Consider the following 17,685-nt stretch of genomic DNA (forward strand, 5'->3'; position numbering starts at 1 on the left):
CATTTGAAGAATACTTTGACAGATTTTGATCAAACTTTGCACAAATATCTTCTCTGACTAAAGGATGATGTGTTTAGATTTTGAAGGTCAGGGTCATTTGACTTCATCTTCATTTCTATGTTATGAATGCAGCATCTCCAGAACATTTAAGAAGATTTTGTTGAAACTTTATACTCATGTCCACTTTGACTCAAGCATGAACACAGTTGCTGTGACCTCAATCTTGTGAGAACAATATTTCAGAAATGCATTGAGGGATTTTTGTCAAACTTGGCACAAATATAAACATCAACTTCAGGTTAAACTAGACCTAATTCAACAGAGGTTAGGGTTAGGGTCCTTGGGCATTTTTGTCCATTTTTCTCAAGTTTTTTATTTATTTATTTATTTTTAATTGTGATCATTTTGGCAGTTTAACAGCTTGTGGCATGATTTTTTGCAGGGAAGTTGTCTTTCTAGTTAAATTTTTTTAAATCCAACATGTTTTACTCTTACATGTCATTTATACTCTATTGATACATTTTGTACACTCTGGGCACCTTTGAGGCAAAAATGTACACGTACAAAAAACTGCAATTAAATCACCATACATCAATATTTTTCTCTACTTTTTCATTAATCTCTTTATCAACTTCAGACCTGCTCAAAACTACTAAACATTCAATCATTTTCAAGATTTTAATCCTTTATTGCCAGTTTGATTATTTAAAATATTTTATTTTTTACTACAAAATCACAAAAAGTGAATTATTTTCCATAAAATTAATAGTGGAAAGAGGGGGCTTTGTTGCTGATAAGAGCCTTGGATGGGTCAAAGATTAGCAACAAAATTGATTTGATTGCATTGTTTTTTTTTTGTTTTTTTTTACGTAGTGGCAGCTTTAACGTTAGGGCACCCTTTCTTCCACTTGACTCCATGGTCAAGTGGGAGAAAGTTCTTTGTTCTGATGAGACCAAAATATAACTTTTTGGCCATCAGACAAGACGCTATGTTTGGTGGACATCAAACACTACACATCAACACAAACACACGGTGGTGGCAGCATCATGCTGCAGGGATGCTTATCGGCAGCTGACCCTGGAAGGCTTTTAAACATAGAGGGTGAAATGAATAAGGCAAAACATCAGAAAATCCATGATGACAATTTGATTCAGACTGCAAGAGAACTACGGCCTGGGAGAAGATTTATTTCCCGAAAGACAATGACCCAAATCATACAGTGAAAGCTTACCAGAAATGGTTTAAAGACAACAAGGTGAATGTTCTGGAGCAGCTGAGTGAAAGCCCAGACCTCAATCTAATAAAGAACTGTGGTTGGACTTGAAAAGGGCTGTTCCCTGTACAACCTGACAGAGCTTGAGCAGTTTTGCAAAGAAAAATGGAGTAAAAATTTCAGTGTCTAGATGTTCAAGATTTAGTGCTGTGATTGCAGCCAAAAGTGCATCTGCTAAAACGAACTTGGAGGGGGTGAATATTTCTGCGGTCACTTATTTTAGACCGGAAATGTATATTTAATTTTTATCACTTTGTAGGAATCTGTTTTTACTTTCATATTAAAGAGGTTTCTTTTTTGTCAAAACAAATTCAAATTGACATGATTGATTTATAAAATTAATGAAAGGATAAAACATCCAAAGAGGTGGATACTTTTATAGGCACTGTAACTATCAAGCTTTTTTAATAGTTTAAGCTGAAACGACCAACACAAATTTGATTTCACTAACATTTTCTAACAATCTCAGTTTGCATAGAGATTTTTCCATCCTGTTTTTAAACTGGAAATCATTGCTCCTTGCTTGCAGGAGAAAGTAAAGAGTAAGGACCCTCAGGTCACTTCAGGATACACTTCAGAGTGTTTGAAGGCAGACCTACTGCAGTGTAGCTCTGGATTTCTTCATAGATCATTCCCTGAAAAGTGTTAAACCCTTTTGTTTTATTGAACAAGAAGTTCAAAAAGCATATTGGAGAAAAATAAAATAAAACCCCTTCCACGTTTGAAGCAAAACATTTGATTCTACTACATGAACTATGCTTTTCTTGAGCTCGTCGACAATCCGCAAAGACAGATCAAGCCCTGACTACCATAAAGCAGGAATATTTTGCTGGGATCAACAGAGTTTCTCACTGTAACAGATTTGTCTTCCCGAAATATTGGAGTTTTCCTCATACACAATTTATGAAAGTCTAAATTCACAGTGAGCACACACTGTTTCACAAATGTTGGAAGTCGATGGAATAATATCATTTTGGATTTGATTTGCACCCGGGTTTGTAACATAATTCTGCTGTGACCATTGTGAATGTGTCATCGTTTGGTATCCCTGCCGCAGACCTAATCCATTCCTATCTGCTCGCAGACATTAATAAATCACAAGGAGAAGCTTTTAGAAGCTTTAACCTCCATGCATAATTCAGCCCGTGCTGATGCTAATGCTACAGCTGCAGCTCCCACACTCAACTGTTCTGTAGTGTCCCACTAAACAGCCAATTAACTATAATGAATCCAACAAAGTCCAACTCTCAGCAGAATGAACAGAGAAAGTACTTTCTCCTGAAAACTCTGTGAGCTAATTCCTGATGAGAACTCTGAAAGTTTGGTTCACCTTAAAGCAAGATGAAAGGTCAGCCGTAGTGTGATCGTTTCACTTCATACTGAATAATGGAGTTTTTAGTAGGCTGAGAACTGTGGGGGTTGACTCACTCAGATCTTCTGATGAAGGCTTCTGCATAGTGAAACTATTTGTTGTGAATTTCAGCTTAATGGGACTCCTACCACCATCCCCTCTGATGATGCTGTAGTCGCACTTGAAAAACTGTTTAAAGTAAAATTTCACACCAGAGAATTTTAGATAGTTTTTATTTTTCACAAGCGGTGTTCAAGTGTTCAGTGAAACCTTTCCATCATTACTGGAAGCACTTAAGGTATCCATCCAATTTCGCCAAATTGGTACAAATAAAAGCAGATCATGATTATAAGAAAACCCTCCATTTTAAAGGAATATTTCAATATTTTTGAAGTTCGGTTGTATGAGATACTTGGCGATAGAGACATAAACTTCCAGTGATTTTTTTCAATGATTCTGTTGAACCACAATTCAAAAGCAATGTCTGATTTTCATTAGGTAATTTTTAGTTTTTTTTTTTTTCTATTATTAATTTTAAGTGTTAAGTTATTCCAATGACCATTGTGGGTTTTTCTTTCTTTAACAGAAGGGTACCAACACTTTTGTCCACATGTGCAGGTCAGAGAAAGGGGCCGTGCTGGAAAGCAAATGCTCTTCTTCTTTGTTTATACCTGTTCACCACAAAAGAATCATGCTGCTTTTTCCACATTTTCCTCTTATTTAAAGGAACCCTGCATCATCAGACAGGTTCATCTTGTTGGATAGATATTTCTACCTCTCATGTGTATATTGAACTAAAAAAAACTCACCAGATATCCTGAATATCTGCATTTTGAGTCATTTGAGTAAGTTTGAGTTTACAAACTCACTAGGAGGCCGCCATGTTTTGGTCATGCTGGTACTCTGACGTCACTTAGCCATCGCGCCCCTCGCCGTTCCTAACAGTAACCGTTTTTCAGACGTTTTTTCTGCTTGCTGTTGCTGCCATAGCAAATTTCATACCAGGCACGAGTTTGTTACATGTTGGCTTTGTCTTCCTGCTGTCAAAGCTTTGGCATTCCTCCTAAGTTTTACCTCAATAAACCTTCCTACAAGTGACTGGCTTCAGTGTATAGTGGAAGTGTGCCGGCAACTTTTCAAAATAAAAGCATTATGTGCATACAAAGGGAGTTTCTCCAAAGAAATGCTAAAGTGGCATTTTAAAAGTCAAACCAGAAGTGTTTTCGTACTGTGTTTATCTTTACCTGCAACATGTTATTTTATTATTTTTATTTTTTTTTATTGGTGAGAAATAACGAGACAGACAAGTAATGTTCAAGTAGTGTATGAGGGACAGTGAGAGTGAAGAGGGGAAGGAAAAGATAAATAAATAAATAAATAAGAATATATATGAATATAAATTATTAATATTGAAATATAATAATTAAAATGTATATATAATAATAATACTATGGATACTAATACAAAAAAAAATACAAGGGACACAGTTGAGACAGCAATACAGCCTATTGCAGAGATTTTCAGAAGGACAGCTGTTGTGAAATTAGAGTTTTATGGTCATTATTATGCATTTTATACAGAGGAAAATCATAATGACAATAATAATAACAGTAATAATAAGAAATATATAAAATTAGAAACAAAGAATAATAGTATAAAAGATTTTTTTCAAAAATGATGAAATTGGACAAAATTAAACAAAGAAATACACAAATGTCAACATTTTAAACCGTGTGGAAACAGAAAGCTTCACAAATAGTAGAAATTTGGGGAACACCTTTATTAAACAGACATATCTTAGCTCGTGGCCTTCATCTGGTTCATCAAGAAACAGATTTCAAACATATTCTACCGATGTGGACATAAATATTTGCTACATAAAGGTAAAAATGGCTCTGTATTTATCATTTTCCTGTCTTGTTGACTGATAACAGCTAACGGTGCAAGGAAAAAATAGATAAGACCTCACATCTCAAAATTCTCCATGTGTGTGACATGCAGCATCTCTAAGACGCAGCCCTAACACTGCCTCACTAGGAACGGTGAGGAGTGCTGCGGCACTATATAACCTCACAGTGCCAGTGCAGACCAAAACATGGCGGCCTCCAGTTGAGTTTATAAACTCAAATTACTCAAAATGCAGATATCTAGTGAGTTTTTTTACTTCAATTTTCATATATGAGATAGACAGATGAACTCGTCTGATCATGCAGGGTTCTGTTTAAAGACAAAATTAGAGGTAGAAAGACCCACAACCAAGCAGAAAACTGAAGGCGTCTGCAGTAAAGCCCTGCTGAAGCATCTGAAGAGAGGGAACTTTCAGTGATGTCCATGAGCGCTAGACTTTCAGCAGTCATTGACGGTGAAAACTTTTCTACACTTTAGTCGCATTTTTATTGTTTTATTTCAAATCCACTGTGGTGGTAAATCAAAGCAAAATGATGAAAAATATCCAACTGTCGAAATACTTAGAGACTTAATCGTATGACATGCCGATAGACTCCTACCCACTACAAAGAATCAGTTTCAGGGTATGCATATTTATTCATTCTCCATAATAAATTGTGGTTACTTTTCATAAAACAGAACATGCAGGTTACACAAAGGTAGAGGCTTTTATACCCACTGTAATTCTAGGAACCCAGGTTAGTTTTGACTATAGAGAAACCAATTTTCACCAGAGAAAATAGACTTCCAGATACTCTAATCACACATGCTGACATCAGACAGGGGACCAACCGTTGTTCCATTCCTCCGTTTAAATTACCATGCCTATGATTGTCCATAAAAAGGAAAAATAGATGTCTTGTAACAACCTTGTGTTTAAATCAAAATGCTAATGACTGAATGTTCCATTCAATGGCTTCATTTGAATCCAGCAGAGGTCTCTCAATAACCCAGGGGACTCTGTGAACAAAATCCGTCTGCCAACCAGTTCAGAAACGAGCATGGTTTGAACGTTCTCTGTTAGGCTACATCAGAGAAGCACAGTTAAGGGGGGGGCTACATGTTAAAGGTTAAAACAATCATTCATCGCAGCGATACACACAACCAGTGGTGAACACGATCAAAGAGATCACGTACGGAGAGCAATCACAAGCTGATGACCAGCAGTTCTCATTTGTTAAAAACAGCGAGGGGATGTGGAAAGAAATCAGTGAAAAACAAACCACCACATGGCAGCTGAATTCAAAGACCAGAGGAAATTGCCTTGCTACCAGGGGCAACAACTTGGCAAAAAACAGGAGGTGTTGGATAAGAACACAGTGCCAAAAACAATTATTTTTTCTACTCTCTCCACACAGTGTCTGTTTCCCTCCTCCACTCTGTTCTCTCCTGAGTCTGGGAAATGGCATGTCCTTCAGGCAGACTTCCCCCATTGTTTTGACGGACTGAAAGATGTCCAAAATCAGCATCTGCACTACTTGAAATGCTTCAAGTGACTTCCCTAACCCGTCTATATCAGGTGTAGAATTAAATCAAATGCTGATTTTATTTTTCTGTAGATCATTTCTTCCTCTAGCAGTCACAAAAACCATCAAACAACAGTGATCCTGATGGAAGACATAAATAAAGCTGCATTCAACTCTTTACTTTTATACTGCGAATAAATCAAAACTAACAAAAGGGTTCATGCTAAACAAGTGAGAGAGAAAAACAACTAGGTCACATTTCACAGCCTCACTGGTGAAACAATAAAGGAAAATATGCATGATTCCAACTTTTTAATCATGAGCTTTGTTTGATCTACAGCAGTGGTTTTCAACCTTTTTGGCCCAAGGCACCCTTGGGAGAAAGTCAAAATTTCATGGCACACCATGTCCATATTTATATAAAATAGTCTCTTTAAAACACATTACAGTAACTTAAGTTGTTGTAAAGTTAAAGTCAGGCCTGCCCAGAATCAGCTTGGTCCCTATAAAACCCAGAGAATGGGCCCTCCTTAGTTGTGGTTTATCGATGCATCTTTAAATGTGTGTGGGATCAATAGCACAGGTGCTCGCATCCTGGCTACCAGTTCCCTCATGACACTTTCTAACACCTTTTCACCAATTTTTCCACCACTTTTTTACCACTTAAAACCCTTTGTCACCACGGTTTTGTCACTTGTGTAAAAAAATTACCCATTTTTACCACTTGAAACCTATTTTTGACATTTTTTTTCCACTTTTAACCCATTCTCTGCCACTTTCATCATTTTCTACCTGTGTATGCCACTTTCAACCCTCTGTCTGTTGGTTTTACTCCATTTTAACACCTTTTTAATCACTTTTAACCTACTTTCACCATTTTTTTGGCCACGTTTAGCCAATTTACACAACACTTCTTTTTTTTTTTTAATCACTTTTTTGCCATTTTACTCTGAAATTTTTCAGGACTTTAACCCCTCCATGTCACTTTAATCTTTTTAACCCAGTGGTTCCCAAACTTTTTCTGTTGGGCCCCCTTTGGCCGAGGAAAATATTTTCAGGCCCCCCCAACCCTCAACTTAGATATCAACATGTAAAAACACTAAAATGTATGACAAACACACCGTCATGCACAATTTTTGCTTATCAATCAACGGCCCCCTGCTTTAACCCATTTTTGCAACTTTTGATCTATTTCTGCCACTTTTGCCTCTGTTAGCCAGTGTTTACTACTGTTAACTTTTGTGTGGTTTTGGCAGCTTTTGCAACTTTTAACTCATACTTTTTAAATGGTTTAGTGAAATGTGCCCATCTACATTGTCAACATTACCTTAAAACAGCTGATTCTGTTTTAAGAAAAGGCTATTTTGTACCACAGCACAAATAAAATTAGTTTTTGTTGGTCTGATTAGAGGGATTTTTGTTCATTTTAAATAGGAAATATAGTTATCAAAGATTAACTTTATACTGAGTACTTCCTGTTTAGGAATCTTGTAGCTCGTTACTGTTGATAAAACTTTCAAACATAAAATTTAAGGAGCTTTCATACCTTGAACAGTTTTGTGTTTTGTGTTAAAGCATTTTGTTTAGAATGGCGGCCATCTTGAAAGGACACTGACAATTGCAATGTGGCTAACAAGTTTATGTAATGGTGCAGGAAACCAATGATGTAATGTCCACATATGAAACTGGGATGTAGTCAGATTTATTTATACTACTGCTTTTATAAGTAAAACAAAAATATGGGTGATACTGGCCCTGTATTTTCTTGGTATTGGATTAACATTATATTTCACAGTATCACCCACCACTACTGGGATCTAGTAAGTCCCGGTACGCCGGAAAAAGTCGTGTATACCAAAGCATTAAATTTAGAAGTTGTGTTACTGCATACCGGTGCTTGCAGCCCACCTGAAGCACTGGCTCTAATGCGCCTTTGCAAATAGGATATTTAGATGTAAAGGTTTATGTAAAGTCAGATTTCTATTTCTTATAGCTGAAGCAAACTTCAACATCATGTTTGCATTTTCTACCAAATGTACCAAGCGTTTAACCTATACACCAGTTTTTTAATGTCTTTAACAAACACCTGCTTTTGTTTTGCACTTGCTCAGCTTTATTCAAGTATTTTTAGTTGTAAGGGAAGTTAAAACATCTGGGGTATCTCCTCCAAGCATACATAAATGTTACAGCAGCATGGTGCATATCAATGCAGCTGAACGCTGCAGCAAAGTGGAAAAATCCTGACAGTGAACACCTGCCGATGATATGTTCCCCAACACTGCGGGCCCTGCAGGATTCTGCAGAGAACTTAATGTTTCCTTTTCCCTTCATTCATGCTGAGCGAAATGTGACACTGACAAGCATGTAAGAAACACCAATAACATATACACATATTCATTCAAACAACCCCTGGAGGCCTTCATACATGTGCACACGTTTTCCATCTGAGATTTTTATGCATGCAAAAAACAAAGTCAGTTCCTCCTGAGCGCCTACACACACGCAGACAGCCCACACCTTCATACTGACATGCATACGCTCTTGCATAACATGCTACATAACAGAAAAGGGAAAGATGTATGTATGAGATAGCAGAGGCTTTGATTTGCTGTGGCTTGTCTCAGCAGGAAGCGTATGACAACACAGCGGTGATAGAACGCTACACAGAAGAGTCAAATTAACAAGCTGAGGGAGGAGAATGAGAGGGTGGAGAGAGGAAGACAACAAAGCCCAAACAATAAACCGAGAGGTGGGGAAAGTCGAGGGAACATTATACAGAGCTCGAGCAAACAGTGGAATTACATTTTCTCTAAACAGCTCTTCCTCTGGCAGCATTTCCACCAGGGAGCACTCCTGACAGCTTCTTGTGTCTTATTTTTCCATTTGAAAAGGAAGGTGCTGTTGACACCGCTGAGAACAGAGTGTGTTTTAAAGCTCGTAAAACACCAAGGGCCTGAAAAGGTAGATGCATTTTCAACCCGAGCAAAACAGGTGCAATGCAACAGCTTTTCAAGAGTCAAGCAGAGCAGAGGGAAATGTTTCAGCTCTCGCTGTGCAAAAGCACACAGAATGAGGAAAAATTGCCTACATTTCAGGAAATTGCAAGCATTTTTGTGTATCAGATTTGGAATTATCTCAGGGACATATTCATGAAGAGTTAAAAGCATTAGTAACACATTTCCGTTTTGCTAAATTCAGCAGGTTTAGCAACAATGCAGTCTTAACTCTGCTGAATCTATCCTCCCTGAACATGCACCACAAGATTTCATGTTTCAGCCCATGGGGGGATCGTAAACAAAAGACACGGTTGGCTTATTTCTAGGCTGTTAAAGGGGACATATCCAAAAATCACTTTTTCAGGCTTTCTGACAAAAATATGTGCCACTGGCCTGTCAACAATCTCCTTAAGTACCAGTAAAATCAATTCCCTCCCTCTCTTTCTCCACCTTACAGAAAATGTGTGCTGAAACAAGTCATTCTCAGATTTTCCCCTCATGATGTCATGTGGGGAGATAGCACCATCCCCCCATTTGGTTGGCCCTCCTCACTTGGAAGAAAGTTCTGCCCTCCTCTCCTGATCGTCCTCTCGATCAGAGGACGATCAGTTTGTGAGGACGGCCTGATATAAGATTTACACGTGCCATATTCCTTCCATTTCTTCATGATGGATTTAAGTGAACTCCAGGGGATTTTCAGTGCCTTGGATTTTTTTTTTATCCATCCCCTGACTTGTACTTTTCAAGAACCTTTTCTCTGAGTTGCTTGAAGTGTTCTTTTGTCTTCATGGTGTAATGGTAGCCATGAATACTAATTAACAGTGACTGCACCTTCCAGACACAGGTGTCTTTATACTACAATCACTTGAGACACATTCACTGCACTCAGTTGATCCCATTTCTCTAATTGTGGACTGGTACAGTGTTAATTTTGGCTGCTTTGTTTAATTTTAATCTTCGTTTTAGTCTTTAGATGAAATGCATTTTAGTTTTAATCACATTTTTTTAATTTCTATCCTTTTAGTATTTAGTCTTGTTTTAGACAACGAAAACTCAAAACATTTTAGTCTAGTTTTAATGCATAAAAAGTCCTCACATTTTAGTCTTAACTTTTAGAAATCTATTTTCACATTGTCAAAAAATCCAAATTATATTGACCATGATTGATTTATAAAATAAAAAAGTGCAGGACTATATATCAGTGTTTCTTTTAAGGACCAAAGTTCTTCACTTGACGAATGAATTCGCCCTGACAGCTCAGTGAAGTCTTGTCTAATCAGAAATTTTCTCAGGTGTTCAGATGAGGAAATGAAAAAAGAAGAGTATATGGAACATGGTCAGGAACAAAATGTGTGAGACTCTATCGTTACTCTTCAATCTTTAATTAGATCTTTATGGAAATTGCAGATTGATGCCATTTTAAAGGATTAATTGGTAGAACAGAAGTTAGTAGGGCATCACCTCTTAGCATTAATTTCATCTAATATTTTAAGAATTAAAAATACAGTGATTTAACCTCGGCCGTCTCTGGCAGATGAATTAAGGATGGTTGATATGAGTAATGAGCTGTCCTCTCACATCTTCTGTTCTTCTGAGCTGAATTAGCACCCGGGACCTGAAAGCATCGCAATTGGCGAGAGACTAGACAGCCAGCATCTGTCTCTCCCCCTCTCTCTCGTTCTATCTTCCTCTCTTCCACTTAAACACACCTCCATGCTCCAACATTCACACACACACACACACACACACTCTCTTACACATGCTCACGCAGCAGTCCAGACATCTGGTGGAGCTCTACTGGGTCTTGCCACTGCGATACGGGGACTCTTACAAGGACTAAAGATACTTCAGCGGTAATGACACATCCCTGTTGGGCAGCCCGGGCAGCAAAACAGGAAGTGGGGACAAGACTGAGTGTCAGAGAGGTCGTTCATCTTGGGAGAGTGATTTAAATACAGTAGGAAGAGTCACAGAGATACAGAGATATAAAGTCTTCTGCATCAGGCCGAGCTGGGGAGGTGATTAAGTTGACCAGATTCCAAAGAGAATTTTGGCTGAGCCAAGAGGTGCTCAGAAGAGTAACGGTAATAAATAATAATGTAGAGCCTTTAGATAGTGACTGGTGTCTGTTCCCCACATTATACAGACCTTTTCATCTTATTTGTTCATTCAACAATCACTTTATAAGGAACAGCTTCATCTGCAGTGACAGTGCAGTTAAAACTGATACCGAATGAAGTGATCAGTGAGGATATATCTTGCATTAAAATGAGGCTTATAAAGGTTTAATGAAGTTGTATTTTGAAGTTTCTTCCTCTCTTTCTTTCTGGTTATTGTTTCATCGTACTGGAAAATACTGTTTAACAACTGAGTGCACACAGCATTTTTCTTTGTTCATAATAAATTAGAGCTGAGGGTGCAACAGACTAGAAACTAATGTATTTCTATGAAATAAAGCTTTCCTATAAATTCAAGGTGGTGATTTTATTTCTCAATTATTATTTTTTTGTTAATTGTTAAACAGTTTTAAACAGTGTATTGATTCTATGCCCACTAGTGTACACAGCTGTTTTTAAAATAAATGAATACTCTGTGATAATATTAGTGAAAAATTAGAATCACAACACTGGTTCCAAAAAAGTTGGAACACTGTGTAAAATGTAAATAAAAACAGAATGCAACAATGATGTCTGGAAAGTGAAGAGAGCAGTTGCTGGAGTTTCGGAGATTAATACTCTGATGTAGGAGTCTGGCTGCTCAGTCCTGAGTCTTCCTTGCTGGATTTTCCGTTTCATGGTGAAAGATCTTGACCGCAGCCAGGCCAGTTCAGCATCCAGAGTCTTCTACCGTGAAGCCATGCTGTTGTGACGCATGTGGTATGTGGTTTAGCATTGTCTTGTTGAGATCTCCAAGGCCTTCCCTAAAGGGGTGATGTCTGAATGGGAGTATATGTTTCCCTAAAACCTCTAAAAGCTTCTCAGCATTGATAGAGCCTTTCCAGATGTGTTAGCTGCCCACGCCAGAGGCACTAATGCAACCCCATACATCAGAGATGCATGCTTTTGAACTGTTTACTTATAACAAGCTGAATGTTCCCTCAAAAAGACTTTTGAATTTTGATTCATATGACCCCAGAACAGTTTTCCAATTTTTTTTAATCAGTTTTGGCCCAGAGAAGATGTAGAAGGCGACGGCATTTCTGTATTGTGTTCACATATGTCTCTGTCTTTGCATGATACAGATTTAACCTGCATTTGTAAATGGCACGGTGAACTGTGTTGACAGACAATGATTTCTGGAAGTTTCCTGAGCCCTTGAGGGATTCAAGAACATATTCATGCCTGTTTAATGCAGTGCTGCCTGAGGGCCCAGAGCTAAGAAGCACCCAGTACCGACCTGTGGGCTTGTCCCTCGTGCACAGAGATTTCTCCAGATTCTAAAAATCTTTTGATATTATTATGTATTGTTCATGGTGGGATATTCAGTGGGATATATTTTTAATTTTTTCACAGTTTTTAGACAGCCTAGCCTCTCTAAATTTCACCTTTTATACCAAATCATGTGACGACCTGATGCCAATCGGCCTGTGTACTCCTCCAGCTGTTTTTTTATTAGTACCTCTTACTTTTCTTGTCATGTCCCTACACTATCTATTTAAGTGTCTGCTATCAAATCCAACATGAGCCTATATTTTTCATGAAATTTTAAAAGGTCTCAGTTTCACTATGTTGTTTATATTTTGTAAATAGAATATGGGTTTATGAAATTTGTGAATCATTGCATTCTGTTTTTATTTACATCTTACAGTGCCTCAACTTTATTGGACTTGGGATAGTGAATTTACTATAAATATATAAATTTGGATATCTTTACAGATGACATAAGGGTCATTATGTTTTTATATATTCTTATTTTGATCATGTTAGTTACAACACATCCCAATGCTGATTTGTTGTTTTGCAAATTATTGTTGTCTGACTGATGTTACCCATCAGTTTCCTAAGGAGAGTTTAGAAGACCATTGAAGGCTGTCACCACTTTAGAAACTAACTTACAGCTTACAGAAAAGTATTTATTTGTTTAACTGCAAAACCAATGTGCCTTATTTGCAAAAGATGCATTCTTACAGAATTTAAAGTTCTGAGGCATCACACAGGAGGGTTTTTCAAATTGAGAAATGCCAGGTTCAGAGGTTTTCCCCAGAAACACTGTGTTTAAGATTTTTCTTTTGTGATGATGTCTGTTTCCGACACCGAGCCTTCCCTCAGCTGCTTTCAGTATATTGGTTAAAACACATCAAAAAAGTGTGCCAGACAAATGATTGAGTCAACCGATGAATATTCATAAGGATACTGAAATAGATAAGGAAGCTGTTCCGAGAGTTTGACACTAGGGGATGAAAAAATAACTTCTCTTAGGTAGTAATGAAATCTAATTTCCATCGTTCTATTTCTTCATCTGGCTTGTTGTTGTTAGTAGTAGGGGACACGTTTTGTCTTGTTCTATCATCACTTTTCTTTGCTTTACTCAAAATCATGTTGCAAAATTTTGAATCAATTGTTTGCACAGTAGCGGCTTTTGCTTTTTGTCCTCTGAAACAGCTCTGTAACAGGCCCAGTGCAATGCTTTAAATATTTAGCAGCTGTCTGTTGTTTAAAGGGTCAGTTGACAACGTGGTTTGAGTTTTTGGGGCCGTACATGGACCGTTACTCTCTATCACTGTGTGATGTGTAAGTGCCTGTGGAAACATATAGATGTCATAGGTGTCATTTACGTGCTGGAATGGTTATTGTGATTGTCACCCTGCTGGCACCAGTGTCTGCAGCTTATAAAAGGAGATGTACAACCGTGGTGTAGCCATGGCTCAGCCCAACAGAAGCCAGAGCACCTTCCCCCCATGCACCAGAGATCTTGTCAAAAAAGAAGCTAACATTCACATTTCCTGAAGTACTGAATAAATACATGCTGGATATTGTGGAGGAAGTCATAGATGATGTCAAATAAATGTTCATGAGGTCTCTGCTTTTCAACATGTACTCCTGTTGTACACTTCAATTATTTTCAGGGTCTAAATACCAGCTACAGACAATTTGAATGCAAATAGAACAGAACAGAAGCCTTTATTGTCATTGCATTAATACAATGAAATTGCACAAACCCCTCCCAGCAAAACTACAAAAACTCTCAACCACACACTCAAAAATACAACCAAATAAATCACACACACCATAACTACACACAATCATAAAAGTCAAAGTAGTCACTTAAATGAGCAGAAAAAAGTCCAATATCATGGCTCTAACAACACTAACTTTTGCATGCACAGTCTGCTTTATTGTTAGAGCTTAGCTGTTTTCAACACAGTGGACTGCTGTATTTTACTGGACGGACTTGAGAATGGTTTTGGCATCTCAGGCCAGGTTCTCTGATGGTTGAGGTCTCACCTGTCAGATAGATTTCAACACATCTAATACAGCAATGTGTACTCTCAGTCATGTCTGCTGTTAGAATGGGGATCTGTTCTGGGCCCTTTGGCGAATTATGCACACATTTGGGATTGCATTTCACTGTTATGCAGAGGATTTAAAATTGTATATGCCAGTTGCCCTACAAGGGTGGATTGGACACAAATAAACTTGAGGCCTTTCTGGCTGCAGTGAGGAACAGCAAATATCCCACTACTAAACTCAGCTAAGATCGAAATGATTGTTATTGTGCCAGCTTGACAAAGGGTTAATCCCATTTCTACCCCTTAGCTCTTATCATAGCCTGTCCCCTTGGTTTTGCATGTTTGCGTCAGGTGAAGGGGTATCCTAACCTGACACACCAGATGGATGTCTCTCGTACACAGCGTTTGGGAAGGTGGAGAGCCTTTGAAAAAAAAACTCGGAGGGTGATTGGACGGACATTCTATCTGTCACATCTTTACAGGCCAATCAGAGCAACAAAGCATGGGACGTAGCTGCTACCGAGGTGCGCCTCTACCAAGGAGTAAACTCCATAGAGAACTGAATAACGCGACCCATCGCGACTGTACATGCCAGTGCACGACTTTTGCCGTTTTTTTAAAAGAAAACAACTCACACCTGTTCTTTGTTCGTCTTTTAACAAAGAAATGTCGTCAAGTTCTGAGAAGATTGGCCCTTTAGCAGCATCCACGTTAATGTCTTCCGCCATAATAGCACCTGCCTCTTGTTGCTGCTTGCTTAAGTCACGACTCCGAAGCACCCAAAAGTACTGCCCCTTGCCGCTGATTGGTCCTGTCACATCAAACTGGGCCGGAACTGTTCAGATGGGAGCTTTGCAAGATGGAGTTGCCAGTGAGAAACACAGAAACAGACGAATGCATCTGCTTTGCAAGGTTAGGGGTATTCCAGTTCTCTTCTGAATTGAGGGCTAAGGTTAAGAGCTACATAAACAAAGATTTTTCAGGACCACATTTAAAACCAAAGTGTATGATGGATTTCCCACCATGCACTGTGTTCACTTGCAAAATGGCACAATGGACATAAAAGAGTGTCTAAAAATGGTTATAGAAAAGAGAACAGTTGTGTTTTATCATATGTTCAATCTTTAGCTACTAGGGATGGGAGTTTATTTTATTTTCTGTATGTACATGTGTAAACCAGGGCTATTAACTGTATAATAAATGGAGAAGATCAACACGGAGATGGTCGAAGCTTTATATTCACCTCTGATGACACACTGTTTATTGGCAATGTGTGATGATAAACAGCAGTCAAGTGGTGTCTCGTTTCTTAAGGGAAGGTTTTCCCTGCCTGTGATGGGAAGTTTGGCTCTTTTTAGAGAGCCGGCTCTTTTGGCTCAGCTCCTAAAGAAGAGCCGGCTCTTACGACTCCCAAACGGCTCTTTATTTAGGAAAATTTGAAGCCCTATATTTTACCTTAACTTCGCAAAAAATAATGGTTAGTTTGTTGAAAACCCTTTTGCATTCAGTGTTTTTATGAGAAGCCTTATAATTGCCAAATTTTGTGCATTTATTCTGTTACAAAACCATTCTTAGGTTTAGCATTACAACATTAGGGTTAGAATTAATGCCAAGCAGATATAGACGCATGTTTGCACATGCACAGTACAAATCGGGTCTGAAAGTTTCACTCTGTCTTTGGGTGACTGTGTAATTCATTGCAAAGACAGAATCTTGTTATGCTTTCCGATCAGACCCTTTTGTTTTGCAGTGACGATAGCCGTTTTTCTACCTCAGAAATATCGCCAAGATTAGACCAGTTCATAGGTTTTTATGTCTGCTCTTTTAAATCTATGTACAGCACTTTGATTGAAACCTTTCAAAATAAAAGTATCAATATTATTATCATAAGTGTGCATTTAAAAGTCCAATTTGTTAACAGCAAATGTCCCTGAGGCATTTCTCAGCTTACTGCTATAGAGAGGACATAAAAACTACATGACAAACTGAATCACAACACCATTAGACGCACTGATGCACTCATTTCACACAGCTGCAGACGTCCCCTGTGACATGCTAAAGTTGTTTCTTTATGTCATGAAACTTAGGTCTGAACTCTGCTTTATGAAGCAAGATGTTTTTGCAATAATATAGTTTCATCCGTTCACAAACGTTAGCGGATGAAGAGAATCAAAAGTACATTCTGCTCATTAGGCCATGCACACTCACCAATGGCAGGGTTCCCTCCGGGGTTCAGAGTGACTCTGAAGGCTTGGTGCCAGGTGTGGCGTCCAGGGGGAGCATCACATGGGTCAATGTAGAGCAAAACACCACCAAAACCCAGCTGAGACAGCAGAGAGAGCTGGACAAACAGAGAAGAACACAATTAAATAAAGACAGATATTAACGCACATAGACACAGAGAGAACACATGACAATAACAGTTCTCTAATACGTGTCAGGAAAACCACTCACACCTTCATAGACACATCAGAATGATGGAAACGTTATCTGCAGGAAACATGACTGCTGTTTTGGAACAGAAAGAAACAACGCTGGCTTATTATCACAAATAAAGCTGTTAGGGCTTGTTAGAAACAACGCTGGTTGGAAGACACAAAAAAATCAGCCAATTTACACATATAGCACCGACAAATCCTTCGGGGAAAGAAGCTGGTTGTGGATAGATGCTTCACACTGCTCACTTGCTAAATTTGTCTTTCTTGTTTGGTGCAGGAAGTCATTTTATCAGAGATCCATTTTTGCTTCAGGAAAAAAAAAGTAATGAAAACAACATGGCAGGAAAAACATGTACCCTTTAGACTGGCTCTGCTCAGATTGAACATTCAATAAGTTGCTAAAATAAATGGGTAAATGCAAAAATATCACACAATTTTCTGAAGATCATTAAAAAATAACACTAAGAAAGAAAAAACAAACAATCGTATTCATTATAAAAAAGCTAGATGAAGCTGGGTCAAAATGAGTTTTCATGCCTGAGGAACTTATTCTGCATGCAGGCCTGACATAATTGTTTTCACTACATAATGCGAAGATATTTCTAATGTCCAGCTCTATTTTAAGACTTTGTGCTGCATTTCACAGCTTACATATGACATGGCTTTGCATCCTGCAGCATTAGATGCTCACTGTCCACACTATTTATTTTAGTTTAAAAACTGTGACATCAAGCGTTTGTCTTTGAATGTGGAGAAACAAATGA

The 17,685-nt window shown here is 38.2% G+C and overlaps 1 protein-coding gene across 1 annotated transcript in view; it reads right to left on the minus strand.

The window, feature by feature from the left end:
- LOC121511708 (inactive N-acetylated-alpha-linked acidic dipeptidase-like protein 2) overlaps positions 1 to 17,685 on the minus strand; it is a 492,988-nt gene that overhangs the window by 324,424 nt on the left and 150,879 nt on the right. The window contains exon 6 of the mRNA XM_041790471.1: positions 16,692 to 16,824. Coding sequence (XP_041646405.1) covers positions 16,692 to 16,824 — 133 coding nt within the window. The remainder of the gene's footprint in view (positions 1 to 16,691; positions 16,825 to 17,685) is intronic.

Source organism: Cheilinus undulatus, linkage group 7 (genome assembly GCF_018320785.1).
Source record: "Cheilinus undulatus linkage group 7, ASM1832078v1, whole genome shotgun sequence".
Classification (NCBI taxonomy): domain Eukaryota; kingdom Metazoa; phylum Chordata; class Actinopteri; order Labriformes; family Labridae; genus Cheilinus; species Cheilinus undulatus.